The sequence below is a fragment of the Hemitrygon akajei genome, chromosome 28 (genome assembly GCF_048418815.1).
Source record: "Hemitrygon akajei chromosome 28, sHemAka1.3, whole genome shotgun sequence".
In the NCBI taxonomy this organism is placed as follows: domain Eukaryota; kingdom Metazoa; phylum Chordata; class Chondrichthyes; order Myliobatiformes; family Dasyatidae; genus Hemitrygon; species Hemitrygon akajei.
This window is the reverse complement of record NC_133151.1, coordinates 16372219-16388118: the sequence shown is the minus strand read 5'-3', so window position 1 is coordinate 16388118 and position 15900 is coordinate 16372219. Positions and strand designations below refer to the sequence as shown.

The following is a 15900-nucleotide window of genomic DNA, read 5'->3' as shown; positions in this document are numbered from 1 at the left end:
AACATCTGTGGTCTTCCTCGACCAATGGAGGGCTTAAGACTAAGGCACTTAAAGCTGCTGATACTGCCCGTTTCTGAGACCTGGCACATGATCTGCTGACTTCCCCTTTCTTAAAGTCAGTGATAAGCTCTTTGTGTTTATTGAAGTTGAGCAAGAGAACGTTCAGAATCAGATTAGAAACAGAGAAAAATAGAAAACCTACAGCACAATACAGGCCCTTCGGCCCACAAAGCTGTGCCCGACCTTAGAACTACCTAGGCTTATCCCATAGCCCTCTATTTTTCTCAGCTCCATGTACCTATCCAGGAGTCTCTTAAAAGACCCTATTGTATCTGCCTCCACCACCGTCGCCAGCAGCCCATTCCACGCACTCACCACTCTGCGTAAAAAAACTTAACCCTGACTCTGTACATATTTCCAAGCACCTTAACACTATACCCTCTTATGCCAGCCATTGCAGCCCTGGGAAAAAGCCTCTGACTATCCACACAATCAATGCCTCTCATCATCTTATACATCTCTGTCAGGTTACCTCTCATCCTCCGTCATTCAGGGAGAAAAGGCCAAGTTCACTCAACCTATTCTCATAAGGCATGCTCCCCAATCCAGGCAACATCCTTGTAAATCTCCTCTGCACCCTTTGTATGGTTTCCGCATCCTTCCTGTAGTGAGACGATCAGAACTGAGCACAGTACTCCAAGCGGGGTCTGACCAGGGTACTATATAGCTGCAATATTACCTCTCGGCTCCTAAACTCAATCCCACGGTTGATGAAAGCCAATGCACCGTATGCTTTCTAAAACACAGAGTTAACCTGCGTAGCTGCTTTGAGTGTCCTATGGACTTGGACCCCAAGATCCCTCTGATCCTCCACACTGCCAAGAGTCTTACCATTAATGCTATATTCTGCCATCATATTTGACCTACCAAAATGGACCACCTCACATTTATCTGGGTTGAACTCCATCTGCCACTTCTCAGCCCAGTTTTGCATTCTATCGATGTCCTGCTGTAATCTCTGACAGCTTTCCACACCGTCCACAACACCCCCAACCCTTTGTGTCATCAGCAAATTTACTAACCCATCCCTCCACTTCCTCATCCAGGTCATTTATAAAATCACAAGGAGTAGGGGCCCCATAACAGATCCCTAAGGCACACCACTGGTCACCGGCCCCCATGCAGAATATGACCCGACTACAACCACTCTTTGCCTTCTGTGGGCAAGCCAGTTCTCGATCCACAAAACAATGTCCCCTTGGATCCCATGCCTCACCTGTTTTCTTGACACCACTGTGTCAGAGAGATGACTTCTTCCCTGTAGGCCACCCTTGTTAACGTTTGAGATTAGGCCAATCAATGTAGTGTCATCGGCAAATTTAATTGGCAGATTGGAGCTGTGGGTGGTGATACAGTCATGGGTATACAGGGAGTAAAGGAGGAGACTCAGTACACAGCCCTGAGAGGTTCCTGTATTGAGGGCGAGAGGGTTGAAGGTGAGGGAGCCCACTCTTACCACCTGCTGGCGATCTGACAGGAAGTCGAGGATCCAGGTGCACAAGGCAGGGTCAAGGCCGAGGTCTCTGAGCTTCTTGTCGAGTCTGGATGGAACTTTGGCGTTAAATGCAATGTTTGCTGTGACACCACTCAACCAGCTGATATATCTCACTCCTGTTTGCCCTCTCGTCACATTTGAGATTCTGCCAACAAGGAAGCATATGAGGTTGAAAGAAATCAATCTTCTGGGGGGTGGTAGTTTTCACTTAAAAACTTTTGTGAAGTTATGGGAGTGACTTTCATTCACAGTGTCGTCTTCCATGACTTACAGTCTACAGGGCTTTTTGGGGTAATTTAATTTTTATTTGGAAGAGAAGTAATGAGTTTTTCCCCTTCCCAATTCTTTACCACACTCCAGACTAGCTGGGGGCGGGACGGTTGTGGGCGACGTCACTTCCTGGATACCTGCTCCCGGAGATCACGTGTCCCGGAATCACTTCCGCTACCCTTGCCGCAGCCGCTTCGTTCGCCATGTCGTCCGCCGTTTTCCGAGGGCTCGCCCGCCTCGCCCGGGCCCCGACCCCGCGGCCGGTGGCGCTCACGCCCCGGCCGGCTATACCATCAAGGCGGCCCGCAACCCGTTCGGCACCCTGGTGAGTCCGGCGCTTCAGGGCCGCGAAGGCCGCGGGGTCGCCTGAGCCTAGGGCCCGGGCCCTGGGGCGGGGCGGGGAGGGAGGGGTGTGCGAAGGGCCCCTTGGCTGCTTCTCTAGAGGGGATGGACGGGGTGGTGGGTGATCGTCGCCCTTCCAGGCCTTTACCCGTTCACTACAACAAGGCAGCGACCGCTCGGCTCCTCCTTCCTGGTCAATATTTCAACGGCATCGCGGTGAATGTGTCTCTCCGGCAGGAATTCCCTTAACATCCAGCGGCAAGCAGGATATTCCCTTAATACCCAGCAGTCATGATGGGGCAGATTCAGCGAAGTCACATTGGGGAGGGGGAGGGCGCCTGTTCAGGGGTAGAGGGAGGAGAGATTTACCCGGGTATTTATTCCACCCCCAGCTGGGTGTTGGGTATGCGGACAGAGGAGGTGGTGTAAGGCACTGGGGGCGGGAGTTTCCCAACCTTTCTCATGCCATGGACCAACCCCTCCCCCATGTTGACCAGTGGAACCCACGTTGTGAACCTCTGGCTCAGAGGGAGATGGGGAACGCTGGGATCCGGAGGAACGACGAAATGGAAAGGTTCAGAGGTGGGGAGGGGGGTGTTCCCGACCCCTGTGCTGGTTGGAAGGAACTGTCTCTGATTGAAAACCTACATTAGGACTGAGAGTGGAGAGGTGAGATAAAGAGTGGTGGGATATCAATAAAAAGTCAGTAAGGTGGAATGAGTGTGGAGAAAATTTGCAAAGGATGTTCTGAAGGTAGACGTGGTCATAATGTTTAAAGTACAATTAATATCTAATTATGTATGTTGCACGGCCTTGAGATTTGTCTGCTTACAGGCAGCCACAAAATAAACCTGAAAAGAGCTCTTTTAAAAAAAAAGACTGCCAACCACACAATGCGCAAAGAGAGAGAAACAAACAACAGCATTCAGAACTGAAGTCTTACAAAAGACTCGAAGCCAGGCATCACTGCAGCCTCACTTCATCTGCAAAGCTGAGTTTGGGGGGGGGGGGGGGGGTTTCCCAGCCTTTTTTATGCCATAGACCCCTACTGTTAACTGAGGGGCCTGTAGACCTGGGTCGGGAAACCTTTGGTTTCCAGAGAGACGGGAGATGCTGGAGGATCTCAGTGGATTAGGAAGTTTTAGAGCAGGAATCCCAAACTTTTTTTAATGCCATGGACCCCTCCCTACCGTTAACAGAGAGGTCTGTAGACCCCAGGTTGGGAGCCCCTAGTTTAGCGGGAGGCTGGAGATGCTGCAGTCTGGAGCAAGACACTGGAGGATCCCCACCCTCCGCCCCCTACATTCCAAAAAGGCACAAAAATCCTCAGGCAGAGCGGCAGGGCACGCAGTCTCCCCTCTCGGTGCAGAGCGGCAGGGCACGCAGTCTCCCCTCTCCGGTGGCAGAGCGGCAGGGCACGCAGTCTCCCCTCTCCGGTGGCAGAGCGGCAGGGCACGCAGTCTCCCCTCTCCGGTGCAGAGCGGCAGGGCACGCGGTCTCCCCTCTCCGGTGGCAGAGCGGCAGGGCACGCAGTCTCCCCCTCTCCGGTGGCAGAGCGGCAGGGCACGCAGTCTCCCCTCTCCGGTGGCAGAGCGGCAGGGCACGCAGTCTCCCCTCTCCGGTGGCAGAGCGGCAGGGCACGCAGTCTCCCCTCTCCGGTGGCAGGACGGCAGGGCACGCGGTCTCCCCTCTCCGGTGGCAGGGCAGCAGGGCACGCAGTCTCCCCTCTCCGGTGCAGAGCGGCAGGGCACGCAGTCTCCCCTCTCCGGTGGCAGAGCGGCAGGGCACGCAGTCTCCCCTCTCCGGTTCAGAGCAGCAGGGCACGCAGTCTCCCCTCTCCGTTCAGAGCAGCAGGGCACGCAGTCTCCCCTCTCCGGTGGCAGAGCGGCAGGGCACGCAGTCTCCCCTCTCCGGTGGCAGAGCGGCAGGGCACGCAGTCTCCCCTCTCCGGTGGCAGAGCGGCAGGGCACGCAGTCTCCCCTCTCCGGTTCAGAGCGGCAGGGCACGCAGTCTCCCCTCTCCGGTTCAGAGCGGCAGGGCACGCAGTCTCCCCCTCCTCCGGTTCAGAGCGGCAGGGCACGCAGTCTCCCCTCTCCGGTGGCAGAGCGGCAGGGCACGCGGTCTCCCCCTCTCCGGTGGCAGAGCGGCAGGGCACGCGGTCTCCCCTCTCCGGTGGCAGAGCGGCAGGGCACGCGGTCTCCCCTCTCCGGTGGCAGGGCACGCAGTCTCCCCTCTCCGGTGCAGAGCGGCAGGGCACGCAGTCTCCCCTCTCCGGTGGCAGAGCGGCAGGGCACGCAGTCTCCCCTCTCCGGTGGCAGAGCGGCAGGGCACGCAGTCTCCCCTCTCCGGTGGCCGAGCGGCAGGGCACGCAGTCTCCCCTCTCCGGTGGCAGAGCGGCAGGGCACGCAGTCTCCCCTCTCCGGTGGCAGAGCGGCAGGGCACGCAGTCTCCCCTCTCCGGTGCAGAGCGGCAGGGCACGCAGTCTCCCCTCTCCGGTGGCAGAGTGGCAGGGCACGCAGTCTCCCCTCTCCGGTGCAGAGCGGCAGGGCACGCAGTCTCCCCTCTCCGGTGGCAGAGCGGCAGGGCACGCAGTCTCCCCTCTCCGGTGGCAGAGCGGCAGGGCACGCGGTCTCCCCTCTCCGGTGGCAGGGCACGCAGTCTCCCCTCTCCGGTGGCAGAGCGGCAGGGCACGCAGTCTCCCCTCTCCGGTGGCAGAGCGGCAGGGCACGCAGTCTCCCCTCTCCGGTGGCAGGGCGGCAGGGCACGCAGTCTCCCCTCTCCGGTGGCAGGGCAGCAGGGCACGCAGTGTCCCCTCTCCGGTGGCAGAGCGGCAGGGCACGCAGTCTCCCCTCTCCGGTGGCAGAGCGGCAGGGCACGCAGTCTCCCCTCTCCGGTGGCAGAGCGGCAGGGCACGCGGTCTCCCATCTCCGGTGGCAGGGCGGCAGGGCACGCGGTCTCCCCTCTCCGGTGGCAGGGCAGCAGGGCACGCGGTCTCCCCTCTCCGGTGGCAGGGCAGCAGGGCACGCAGTCTCCCCTCTCCGGTGGCAGAGCGGCAGGGCACGCAGTCTCCCCTCTCCGGTGGCAGAGCGGCAGGGCACGCGGTCTCCCCTCTCCGGTGGCAGAGCGGCAGGGCACGCAGTCTCCCCTCTCCGGTGGCAGAGCGGCAGGGCACGCGGTCTCCCCTCTCCGGTGGCAGAGCGATCAAAGGGCCTCTGTTTTGATCTCCCTTGCCGCTTTAATCGGCAGAGTGGAGTCGAACATCGGCTCGGGCCCCCTGCAGCCTCCACGCCATGAGGCTCACGCACGCTGCCTCAGCCTCCCGGAATCCTCTGTAGCTAACGGCACTGTTCCCTCGCCTGGCAGCTGCCGCTTTGCCCCTGTTCCACCCTGATTTGAGATGCCCACTGTCTCCTGCGTCCCATGATTCCTCTCTCTCTCTCTCTCAGACCTTCTTGGCTCCATTGCACTTACGATGGCAGTGAGACGTCTCCGTTCTCCTGTTCACTGATCACATTTCCTCTTTACGTCTGCCACAGGAGACCTTCATTGGATTGGGCACCATGACTGTCGTGATGCTGGTTCCAGCGGGCTTTTTCGTCGCCAATATCGAGAACTTCAAGAAACGGGACTGATCCGCTGGCAGGGAGCTGAACCGGAGACCACACTCCACTCACCCTCTCAGCTGGGGATCCCATCTGCCGACATTCCAAATGCTGAAAAACCCGTGGCCGTCTCGCGAGACGGCTGCCTTTGAATGTGATGTTAAATGCCTCACCTTGTTGAACTGATGCTGATTAAATTAAAATTAAATTTCTGGAAGTTGTACACCGTTTTGTGTTTGAAGGCAGAAAACCGGGTGAACGAGAGTCCAGAGCAACGCGCACAAAATGCTGTGGGTACTCGGCAGGTCAGGCAGCATCTGTGGAGAGGAATATACAGTCAACAGACCCTTCTTCAGGACCAGTAACTCTATTCGCCTCTACAGATGCTGCCTGACTGGTATAATTTCAAGCTTTCAGATAGGTACATGGGGGAGTGGGGGGTGGAGGGTTATGATGGAACACGAGCAGCTGGGACTATATGATCATGAGACATGGGAGCAGAGTTAGGCCATTTGGCCCATAGAATCTGCCCCATCATTCAATCACAGCTGATCTGTTTTCCCTCTCGACCCCATTCCCCTGCCTTCTCCCCCTAACTAATCAAGAACCTATAAACCTATAAATGATTGTAGCAATCAATTCCACAGATTCACCACCCTCTGGCTAAAGAAATTTTTCATCTCTGTTTATACATTAACCCTTTCATCTCCATGAACCTCCTCTAGAGCAGGAGTTTGCAACCTTTTATATGCCATAGACCCCAGGTTGGGAACCCCTGCTCTGGACCCTCTCCAATGCCAGCACATCCTTTCTTAGATAAAGGGCCTAAAACTGCACACAATACTCTGTGCGTCTGACCAGTGCTTTATCACGCCTCAGCATTACATCCTTGCTTTTCTTCGGTCCTTAAGACTTTATAAAGTACTGGTGAGGCCTCACTTGGAGTATTGTCAACAGTATTGGCCCCCTTATCTAAGAAAAGATGTGCTGGCATTGAGACAGTTCCAAGAAGGTTCACAAAGATGATTCCAGGATTGAAAGGCTTGTCATATGGAGAGAGAGTGATGGCTCTGGGCCTGTACTCACCAGAATTCAGAAGAATGAGGGGTGACCTGTCAAATAGTGGAAGGCCTTGACAGAATGGACGTGGAGAGGATGTTTCCTGTGGTGGGAAAGTTTAAGACCAAACACAGCCTCAGATTACGGGGCATCCTTTTAGAATGGAGATGAGGAAGAATTTCTTTAGCCAGAGAGTGGTGAATCTGTGGAATTTGTTGCCACTGGGGGCTGTGGAGGTGACGTATTTGCGTATATTTAAGGAAGAGGTTAGATTCTTGATTAGCCAGGACATGAGGGGATATGGGGAGAAGGCAGGAGAGTGGGGCTGAGAGGGAAAAAAGGATCAGCTGTGACAAAATGGTGGAGCAGACTCGATGGGCCAAATGGCCTAATTTGCTGCTATATCATGATCCTTTTGAGATGAACATTGAATTTACATTTGCCTCCCTCACCGCTGGCTCAGTCTACAAATTAACCTTCAGGGAGTCCCGCATCAGGAATCCCAAGATTCTTTCCATCTCTGACTTTTGGAGTTCTGTCCCCCTTGGGAAAACAGTAAAATACAGGAATTAGTGGTGATTCCTTCTACCAAAGTGCATGGCCACAACCACACACTTTCTGACACTGTATTCCACCTCCCATTCCCCACATCTTCCTTGTGATTGCATGTCAGTGCTAGGTGCAGGACAGCTTCCCTCAAGGACTCTGCAACTCCTGAGGGTGGTGTTGAGGAGGGGAGGGGGGGTGCATTATGTGTTGGTTCCCACCACCATTGCCCCTCTCTGGGCTTGGTGCTGGGCCGGAAGTGGGAGACCGGAAGTGGCGGCAGCTCCCAGCGTCCCCAGCGCGCGGGCAAGATGGCGGCCGAGCAGCAGGAGCCGGCGGTGGTTGATGTGGAAGGTAACGGACCAGAGAGGGCTCGGGCAGCGGAGGGTGTAAACTGTCGGGGCCCGGCAAGGCCGAAGGGACAGCCCGGGCGGATGCAGGGTTCGGCCCGGAGCCAGGTTAAGGGAGATCCTGTGAGCCCTGCCCCCTCTCTCCTCCTCACTCCCGTCCTTTCCCTCCTCTCCTCCTCTCCTTCCTCCCCTCCCTCCCACTCTCCCCCTTCCTGCCCCCTCCCACCTCACTCCCTACCTCCCCCCTTACCCGTGCCCCTCTCTCTTCCCCCTGCCCCCCTCCCTCAGTGAATGTAGGGGTTTCGAACAGAGCTGGTCAGGGAAGCTACATCAGATGGCGAAAGTCTATAGTGATGAATTGAACTTTAAACAAAAGCCAGTGCTGAAGCCTTTCTCCGCATGGCAGTGGCTAGTACGAGAGGGAATAATTTTACAGTGATTGGAGGAAAGTATAGGGGGATGTTAGAGTTAGATTATTTTTATAGAGAGTGGGTGGGTGCTTGGAATACACTGTCAAGGGTGGTGATAGAGGCAGATACATTAGGGTCATTTAAGAAACTCTAAGATAGACACATGGATGATAGAAAAATGCAGGGCTATGTGGAAGAGAAGGATTAGATTAATGTTGGGGTAGGTAAACACCAACATCGTGGTGTGAAGGGCCTGCACTGTTCGGGTGGAGAATTTAGAATGCCGAATTGAGTGCAGATTTTGACAGCTTGTTTGGATGCTATTGGACATTGTGACGCTGGAGAAAGATTAGACTTCCCACAGACAGCCACGAAACAAAGAAGCACCACACAATCTGTTCAAAGAAAACATCAAGCACACAACGGGCAAAAAAACCAAGTGAAAAGCACAGAATATAAAGCATCGAACTACAGAGCCCTTGAAATAGTCTTAGGAAATGTTGCGTTCAGTTGAATTTAGTGCTGTTTTGCTCAACGACTGCAGGGCGCAGAGCTAGACCACCCCGATGAAAATCGCAGTAAAGAAGGCGGTGAGCAGAACCAACACAAAGCGTATTGTATTTTTGTAATCACTCACTTTAACATTTTGAATATAACCAGGTACATTTTCCAGAATTACTTATTTACAATGGCAGTACATCTCAACTAGCAGAACCCCTTTGAATATGAAATTCTGGTGTCTGCTCCGAACTTACTGAAGCCCTTCACCTCTACTGGGGCCCAGGCTGCCAACAGCGGCTCACCAGAATCCTTGTCCTGGGCCAGTCTTCCGAGCCGTCTCCAGGCGTAGCCCATCTTCGGAGACTCTTCCTCTCCCAGGGATGAGGTCTTTGGAGCTTCTGTTTCTCTAGGTTTTTACGGGATGTGGTTGGTAGCCCCCTGCCCGACTGTTTTCCTTTTGCACCCGTCCAGCTTGGGACTGTGCATGGCAGATGCTCTGAAAGCCTCGGCCCTGTTTCTGTTCTGTGTGACCGTGGAAGATGAGGTCCTCTTCCTCGAGTCAGTTTTGGATGTCGCCTTGCAGAACAGGATGGGGTGGGAGGTCACAGGAAGCTCCAGATTGAAGGCAGGTGCGGGCGAGCGAGATCAGCTCCTCCCGTAATGAGAGGCCGGGTGGGCTTGACTGGGCAGGTCGTCTGGAGTTTGGAAGACTGAGGAGTGATGTCCGCATTGCTTTGCGCCTTGCGGTAATGTTCCAGGAGGCTGCCGATGGACGGGGCGGGGTGGGGACAACAAGCTCGCGGTCGTGTCTGCCGCACAGAAAGCAAACACTCCACAGAGTGCTCAACCAATCGGTGTCTGCCTTCTGTCTGTGTCTGCGCGTGAGTCGGTGGGAGAGGGGCTCGTTTCGTCACTGTGCTTTCTGTCGTTCTGCTGAGCTTTGTAGGTATGCTACTTACGAATGTGTGCTGACGATTGTCGGCTGCCCCCAGCACAACCTTTGCGTTGGTCATCAGCACAAACGACAGACTTCACTGTATGCCTCGATGTCTTCGATAGGATTTGGCTGGATCTGTCTATCCAGAGTCACAAAGTGGCTTCCGTGCTGGAAGGTCGACTGTGGACGTGATTTTCTCCCTCGGCCGACTCCAGAAGGGCAGAGGACAGAAAGAAGCCCCTGTACTTTGTGTTTATAGATCTCATCGAGGTGATTCTCTTGGTCAGCAGAGGCAGACTTTCTCAGATCCTCTTTAATGTTGTCTGCCTGCCAGAACACGATCAGGTCCTTCCACAGCAACGTGAAGGGGGACTGTGCAGTACACGGCATGTCTTTAGAGTCCTTTACAAAGCAGCGATGTTAAGGAAGGCTGTGTCCTCGCCCTTCTTCTCCTGAAGCACTCATTTGGCATTGCAGCAGAGTGGATCTACCTCAGTACTCGATCAGATGGCGGGCTTTTCAACCTCATCTGCCTAAGAGCCGAAACCAGAATCAGGTTATGATGTGTTTGCTGAGGAGCAGCAGTCGCAGCCCACGCTCTGGAGCTTGATGGATCGCTTCTCCCAGGCCTGCAAGTAAGTTGGTCTGACTGTCAGCCTGAAAGGGACAGCACGCTGAGGCGCCACCAGCCATTGCCGCTGATTGCTACAAACTCGATGTGCTGTTCATCGGTTCGCATGTGTGGGGCCCGTCACCAGCGACCACCTCTCCTTGGATACAGAAATGGACAAGCTCATCGGCGAGGCTGTAGCGACTCCTGCCTGCCCCACCAGACGAGCCTGGGAGAACTCCACACCCTCAGTCGAAACAAAGGTGGCAGTGCTGCAAGCTTGTGTCACCAGCACACTCCCGCACGACAGAGAGACCTGGACCACACATAAGCAGGAGAGAAGGCACAACGCTTCCCATTTGTCACCTCCTGGAGAGGCAGAGTACCCAGTGCTGAGGTTCCCTGTCGTGTCCACCCTGATGTTGATGGAGTGACCTGTCCAGGATAGATCCTCAGAGATGTTGATGGAGTGATCTGCCAGAGAAAGTGGTGCAGGAGGCACTTGGAAATGTTTGCTAGCAAGGAATGTCAGTTTCCTATATACGTCTTCTTTAGATGAGTGTGCCTGATTGGGAACGTGAGGATTGGCCAAAAGCAGGAAATTGTGAAGGGGTGAGTGGGCACTGTGGCTAGCAGGGGTTTGTTGGGCCAAAGGGACTGTATCCTCTATGACAACTTTAATCTCTCCTCGTGACAAGTTCAGCTTGCCAGGAATTGAAATAGTAAACTGGTTCCAGCTTTCCCCCTGAGCCCAAAATTCCAGTCCCACTCTTTCCCGGGGTCCTACATAATTTGCAGAATGGTCTTTCTCGTGCTCAGATCCTCTCGCAATAATGTGTCTCGTCTGCCTTCCCAGAACAGCACCCGCATGCTCGCACTCTGTAATTGGTCTGCCGGGATGTCACGTGAATGATTCCGGGACGGAAAGGGTTTATGTCCGAGGTGCCTTTGGTGGCCCTGGGCCTGTACTCACGGGAGTTTAGAAGAATGAGTGGCAGGGGTCTCATTGAAGCCTGTTGAATATTGAAAGGCCCAGATAGAGTGGATGTTTCCCAAAGTTCACAGTGTCAGAATAGAAGCATGCCCCTTTAGAACAGAGACGGGCTTGGGGCAATAGAAGCATGCCCCTTTAGAACAGAGACTTGGGCCTGGGGCAATGAATTCCACAGATTCACCACCTCCATTCTAAAAGGATGTCCTTCTATTCTGAGGCTGTGCCTTCTGGTCCTAGAGTCCCCAGCTATGGGAAACGTTCTCTGCATGTGTACTGTAGACCTTTCAATGTCCCCATTCTTCTGAATTCCAGTGAGTACAGGCCCAGAGCTATCAAAGCCTCCTTACTTGAATCCAGCTGAAGAGTCTCGACCCGAGGCAGCAAATGTTTATTCCAACTCCCATAGACGCTGCCTGACCTGCTGAGTTCCTCCAGCATTTTGCGTTTAGCTCTGGACGTGCAGAACCCTTTGTTTATGATCTGCGGCGCCTCGTTCATTAACCCTGTTGTTGCCGGAATCGTTCTCGTCAGCCTCCTCCGAACCCTCTCCAACGCCAGCACGTCCTTTCTCAGACAAGCCGCCCAGGAGTGACTCCAGACGTGGTCTCCTCAGCGTCACATCCCTGCTCGAAACATTGCATTTGCCTTTCTTGCCACCGACCTACACTGCGAGCTAACCTGCAGGACTCCCATATCCCTTTGCACCTCCAATTTGCTTCCTGTTTCGAAAAGTCTACGCCTTCATTCCTTCTACCAAAATATATTTCAAAGCTCAGAGTACATTTATTATCAAAGTACATACATTTCCCCATATACAAACCTGAGGTTCATTGTCTCTCGAGAATACTCGATAGAATAACCATTTCAGAATCAGTGAAAGACCACGCCAACTCGGGTGTTCAACCAGCGTGCAAAAGGCAACAAACTGTGCAAATTCAAAAAGAAAGAAATATTATTTAGTAAATAAGCAATAATTATTGAGATAAAGAGTCCTTGAAAGTGAGTCCGTGGGTTGTGGGAACAGTTCAGTGATGGGGCGAGTGAAGTTGTCCTGCTTGGTTCAGGAGCGTGATGGATGAGGGTAATAACTGTTCCTGAACCTGTGGGTGTGAGTCCTGAGGCTCCTGTGCCTTCTACCTGAAGGCTGAGGGGTAATAACTGTTCCTGAACCTGTGGGTGTGAGTCCTGAGGCTCCTGTACCTTCTACCTGAAGGCTGAGGGGTAATAACTTCCTGAACCTGTGGGTGTGAGTCCTGAGGCTCCTGTACCTCCTTCCCGATGGCTGAGGGGTAGTAACTGTTCCTGAACCTGTGGGTGTGAGTCCTGAGGCTCCTGTGCCTTCTACCTGAAGGCTGAGGGGTAATAACTGTTCCTGACCCTGGTGGTGCGAGTCCTGAGGCTCCTGTACCTTCTACCTGATGGCTGAGGGGTAATAACTGTTCCTGAACCTGGTGGTGCGAGTCCTGAGCCTCCTGTACCTCCTTCCTGATGGTTGAGGGGTAATAACTGTTCCTGAACCTGTGGGTGTGAGTCCTGAGGCTCCTGTGCCTTCTACCTGAAGGCTGAGGGGTAATAACTGTTCCTGACCCTGGTGGTGCGAGTCCTGAGGCTCCTGTACCTTCTACCTGATGGCTGAGGGGTAATAACTGTTCCTGAACCTGGTGGTGCGAGTCCTGAGCCTCCTCTACCTCCTTCCTGATGGTTGAGGGGTAATAACTGTTCCTGAACCTGGTGGTGTGAGTCCTGAGGCTCCTGTACCTTCTCCCTGATGGTTGAGGGGTAGTAACTGTCCCTGAACCTGGTGGTGCGAGTCCTGAGGCTCCTGTACCTTCTACCTGATGGCAGCAGCGATAAGAGAGCACGGCCTGGGTGATGCGAGTTTCTAATGGACGGACGCTGCTTTCCTACGACAACACTGTGTAGATGTGCTGAATGATGGGGGGGGTTTTTACTCATGATGTACTGGGCTGTATCCACTACTTCTTGTGGGAATTTCCATACAAGGGCATTGGTGTTTCCATACCAGGCCAGTCAATAAACTCCCCACCACACATCTATAGAAGTTCTTCGAAGTGTCAGATGCCCTGCCGAATCTTCGCAAACTCCTAAGGAAGTTGCTTTGTAAATGCTGGGCGCAGGAGAAGTCCTCTGAGGTGGTAACGCTGAGGAATTTGAAGTTGCTGACCGTCTTCTCTGATCCCCCGATGAAGACTGGTCCATGGGCCTCCGGTTTCCTCCTGAAGTCAGTTCCTCGGTCTTGCTGCCATTGAGCGAGAGGTTGTTGTGATGACATCGCTTAGCCAGATTTTTAATCTCCTGCTTTTATGCCATCTTTAATTTGGCATTGGAGCTGTGTTTAGCCGCAGAGTCCTGAGGGTAAAGTGAGTAGAGTGGGGTGGGGGCGAGGCCTGTGCTGATGGAAATCGTGGAGGAGATGTTGTTGCCGGTTTGAACTGACTGGGGCTTGCAAGTGAGGAAATTGAGGATCCAAGTGCAGAAGGTGTTGAGGCCAAGGTCTTGGAGCTTATTGATTAGCTTTGACGGTACTGAACGTTGAGTTGTAATCGATAAGGAGCATCCTGGTGTATGTATCTTTGTGTCCAGATGATCCAGGGTTGAGTGAAGAGCCAATGAGATGGGATCTGCTGAGGACTTGTTGTGACGATCCAAGTCCTTTCTCGGGCAGGAGTTGATATGTTTCAACGCCAACCCCTCATGACACTTCATCGCTGTGGATGTACGTGCCACCGGCGATCGTCATTAAGGAAGATCGCTGCGTTGGAGTAATTGGAGCCTGCGTGAAGCAGTGGGTAACTCAGACCGCTGAAGTGAGAGGCTAACAAAGGGAAACCTGCAGACGCTGGAAATCCGAAACGCCGGAGGAACCCGGCAGGCCGGGCAGCGTCCACAGAAAGAGTAAGCAGTGGAGGTTTCGGGACGAGACCCTTCATCAGGACTGGAGAACAGACGATGAGGAGTCACAGTTAGAAGGTGGGGGGAGAGGAGGACGGGTGAAACTTGGGGGTGGGGGAGAGATGAAGTACGGAGCTGGGAAGCCGATTGGCGAAAGAGATACCGGGCTGGAGTCCAATAGGAGAGGATCCAGTGGGGATGGGGAATGGTGAAGGGGGCGAGTTCGAGAAATCGATGTTCGTGCCATCAGGTTGGAGGCTACCCAGACGGAATATGAGGTGTTGCTCCTCCAACCCGAGTGTGGCCCCATCGTGGAGTAGAGGAGGCCATGGACTGACGTGTCAGTGAACACTCCAGCCCGTTAATCAGCACGGTCTTTAGTACCTGGCGAGGCAACCCACCTGGGCCGGATGGGTTCATTCTCCTAACGCGCGCACCAGCCTCAGCGGGCAGAAGTCGGAGCATCACTGGGAGTTTGTGATGGTTCCCCCAGGCTCAGAGTCAAAGTGAACAGCGAAGGCATTGAGCTCAGCTGGAAGCGAAGCCTTGTTGTCACCTGGGTCACTTAGTTTAACTTTGAAACCGTGCTGCAACTGTCGCGGATCCTTCGTCGTTTCAAGTCTGGTCCAGAACCGCCACTTCGCCCGTGAGAGGGGCTGTTGGAAATCGTACCCTGATCTCTTGTAACTTTCTTGGTCACCAGACCTGAATGCCTCCGACCTGACCCTCAGCAGATTACCGATCTCCCGGTTCATCCGGGGCTTCTGCTTGGGGAAGACTCTGAATGATTTTGTGGGAACACCCTCATCTACAACTGTTTTAATAAAGTCTGTGAGAACCATGGTGTATTCATTCAGATCCTCAGATGAGTCCTTAACACGGCCTGGACCACTGACTCGAAGCAATCCTGTAGCCGCTCTCCACCTCTTTGTTGTCCTCATCTCTGGACCTTTGCTCTTTAGCACGTAGGAGCAGGACAGCCAAGTGATGAGATTTACCCAAATGCGGTCTGGGCTTGGAGCGGGAGGTATCCCGTATCTTAGTGGTCTGGTTTGTCGGGACCTCTGGTGCCCCGGGTTATATGCTGATGGTAATTAGGCAGGGATTTCTTCAAACAGACCTGGTTGAGGTCCCCGGCGATGATTTGACGGGCAGTTTGTTTTGAGATGGCATCATGCAGTATCTCAAGCGCTTGACTACAGTCGGCCACTGGTGGTATGTAAACCGCGGCCAAGATTATGGAGAATTATGGCATTTGACTGTTGGGTGTTCAATGTCGGGAAACACGAGTTCGACAAAACCGCCACATCGGAGCACCACCGAGAGTTTATCTTGAAACATACACCTCCGCCTTTTGCCCTTTCCGAATCAGCAGTCCGGTCCAGACTGAATATTGAGAAGCCTTCCAGTCTCACTGGAATCTGGTGTGCTGGGAGAAGCCCGCATCTCGCTGACACACACAATGCAACAGTACCTCATCTCCCTCTGATACTCAGATCACGCCCTCAGGCCCTCAGTTTTGTTCTCCAGCAACCGCACATTTGCCAACAAGATGCTGGGTAGAGGGGACCTCATCCCTCTGTGCTGCAACCTGGCTTGGAGTCCCGTCTTCCCCCCACTACTTACGTCTGCTTAAAGATGCAGTACCTATCTGGTCGACAGAGATCTTCAGGTGATTGTGAAATCTGTAGGTCATCAGGTTAATTATGGTCTTATGGTCTTAACCTAAAAGTGCTTTGCTGAGAGGGAAATTATACATTGCAGATTTTTTGTGAGAGTAATTCGAAAGAGGGATATGTAAAAGTTTGTTG

At 53.8% G+C, this 15900-nt stretch overlaps 1 protein-coding gene and 1 long non-coding RNA gene across 2 annotated transcripts in view; both read left to right on the top strand.

Annotated features, from left to right (window-relative positions):
* The first annotated feature begins 1336 nt into the window (after window positions 1–1336).
* Window positions 1337–5986, top strand: LOC140717718 (uncharacterized). The gene is made up of 2 exons (XR_012096588.1): window positions 1337–2150; window positions 5704–5986. It is a non-coding gene; the product is annotated as an uncharacterized lncRNA (long non-coding RNA).
* A 1669-nt stretch (window positions 5987–7655) lies between these two features.
* otub1b (OTU deubiquitinase, ubiquitin aldehyde binding 1b) overlaps window positions 7656–15900 on the top strand; it is a 30966-nt gene continuing 22721 nt past the window's right edge. Inside the window, exon 1 of the mRNA XM_073031396.1 lies at window positions 7656–7728. Within this exon, the coding sequence (XP_072887497.1) occupies window positions 7686–7728 (43 nt within the window). The 5' untranslated portion in view covers window positions 7656–7685. The remainder of the gene's footprint in view (window positions 7729–15900) is intronic.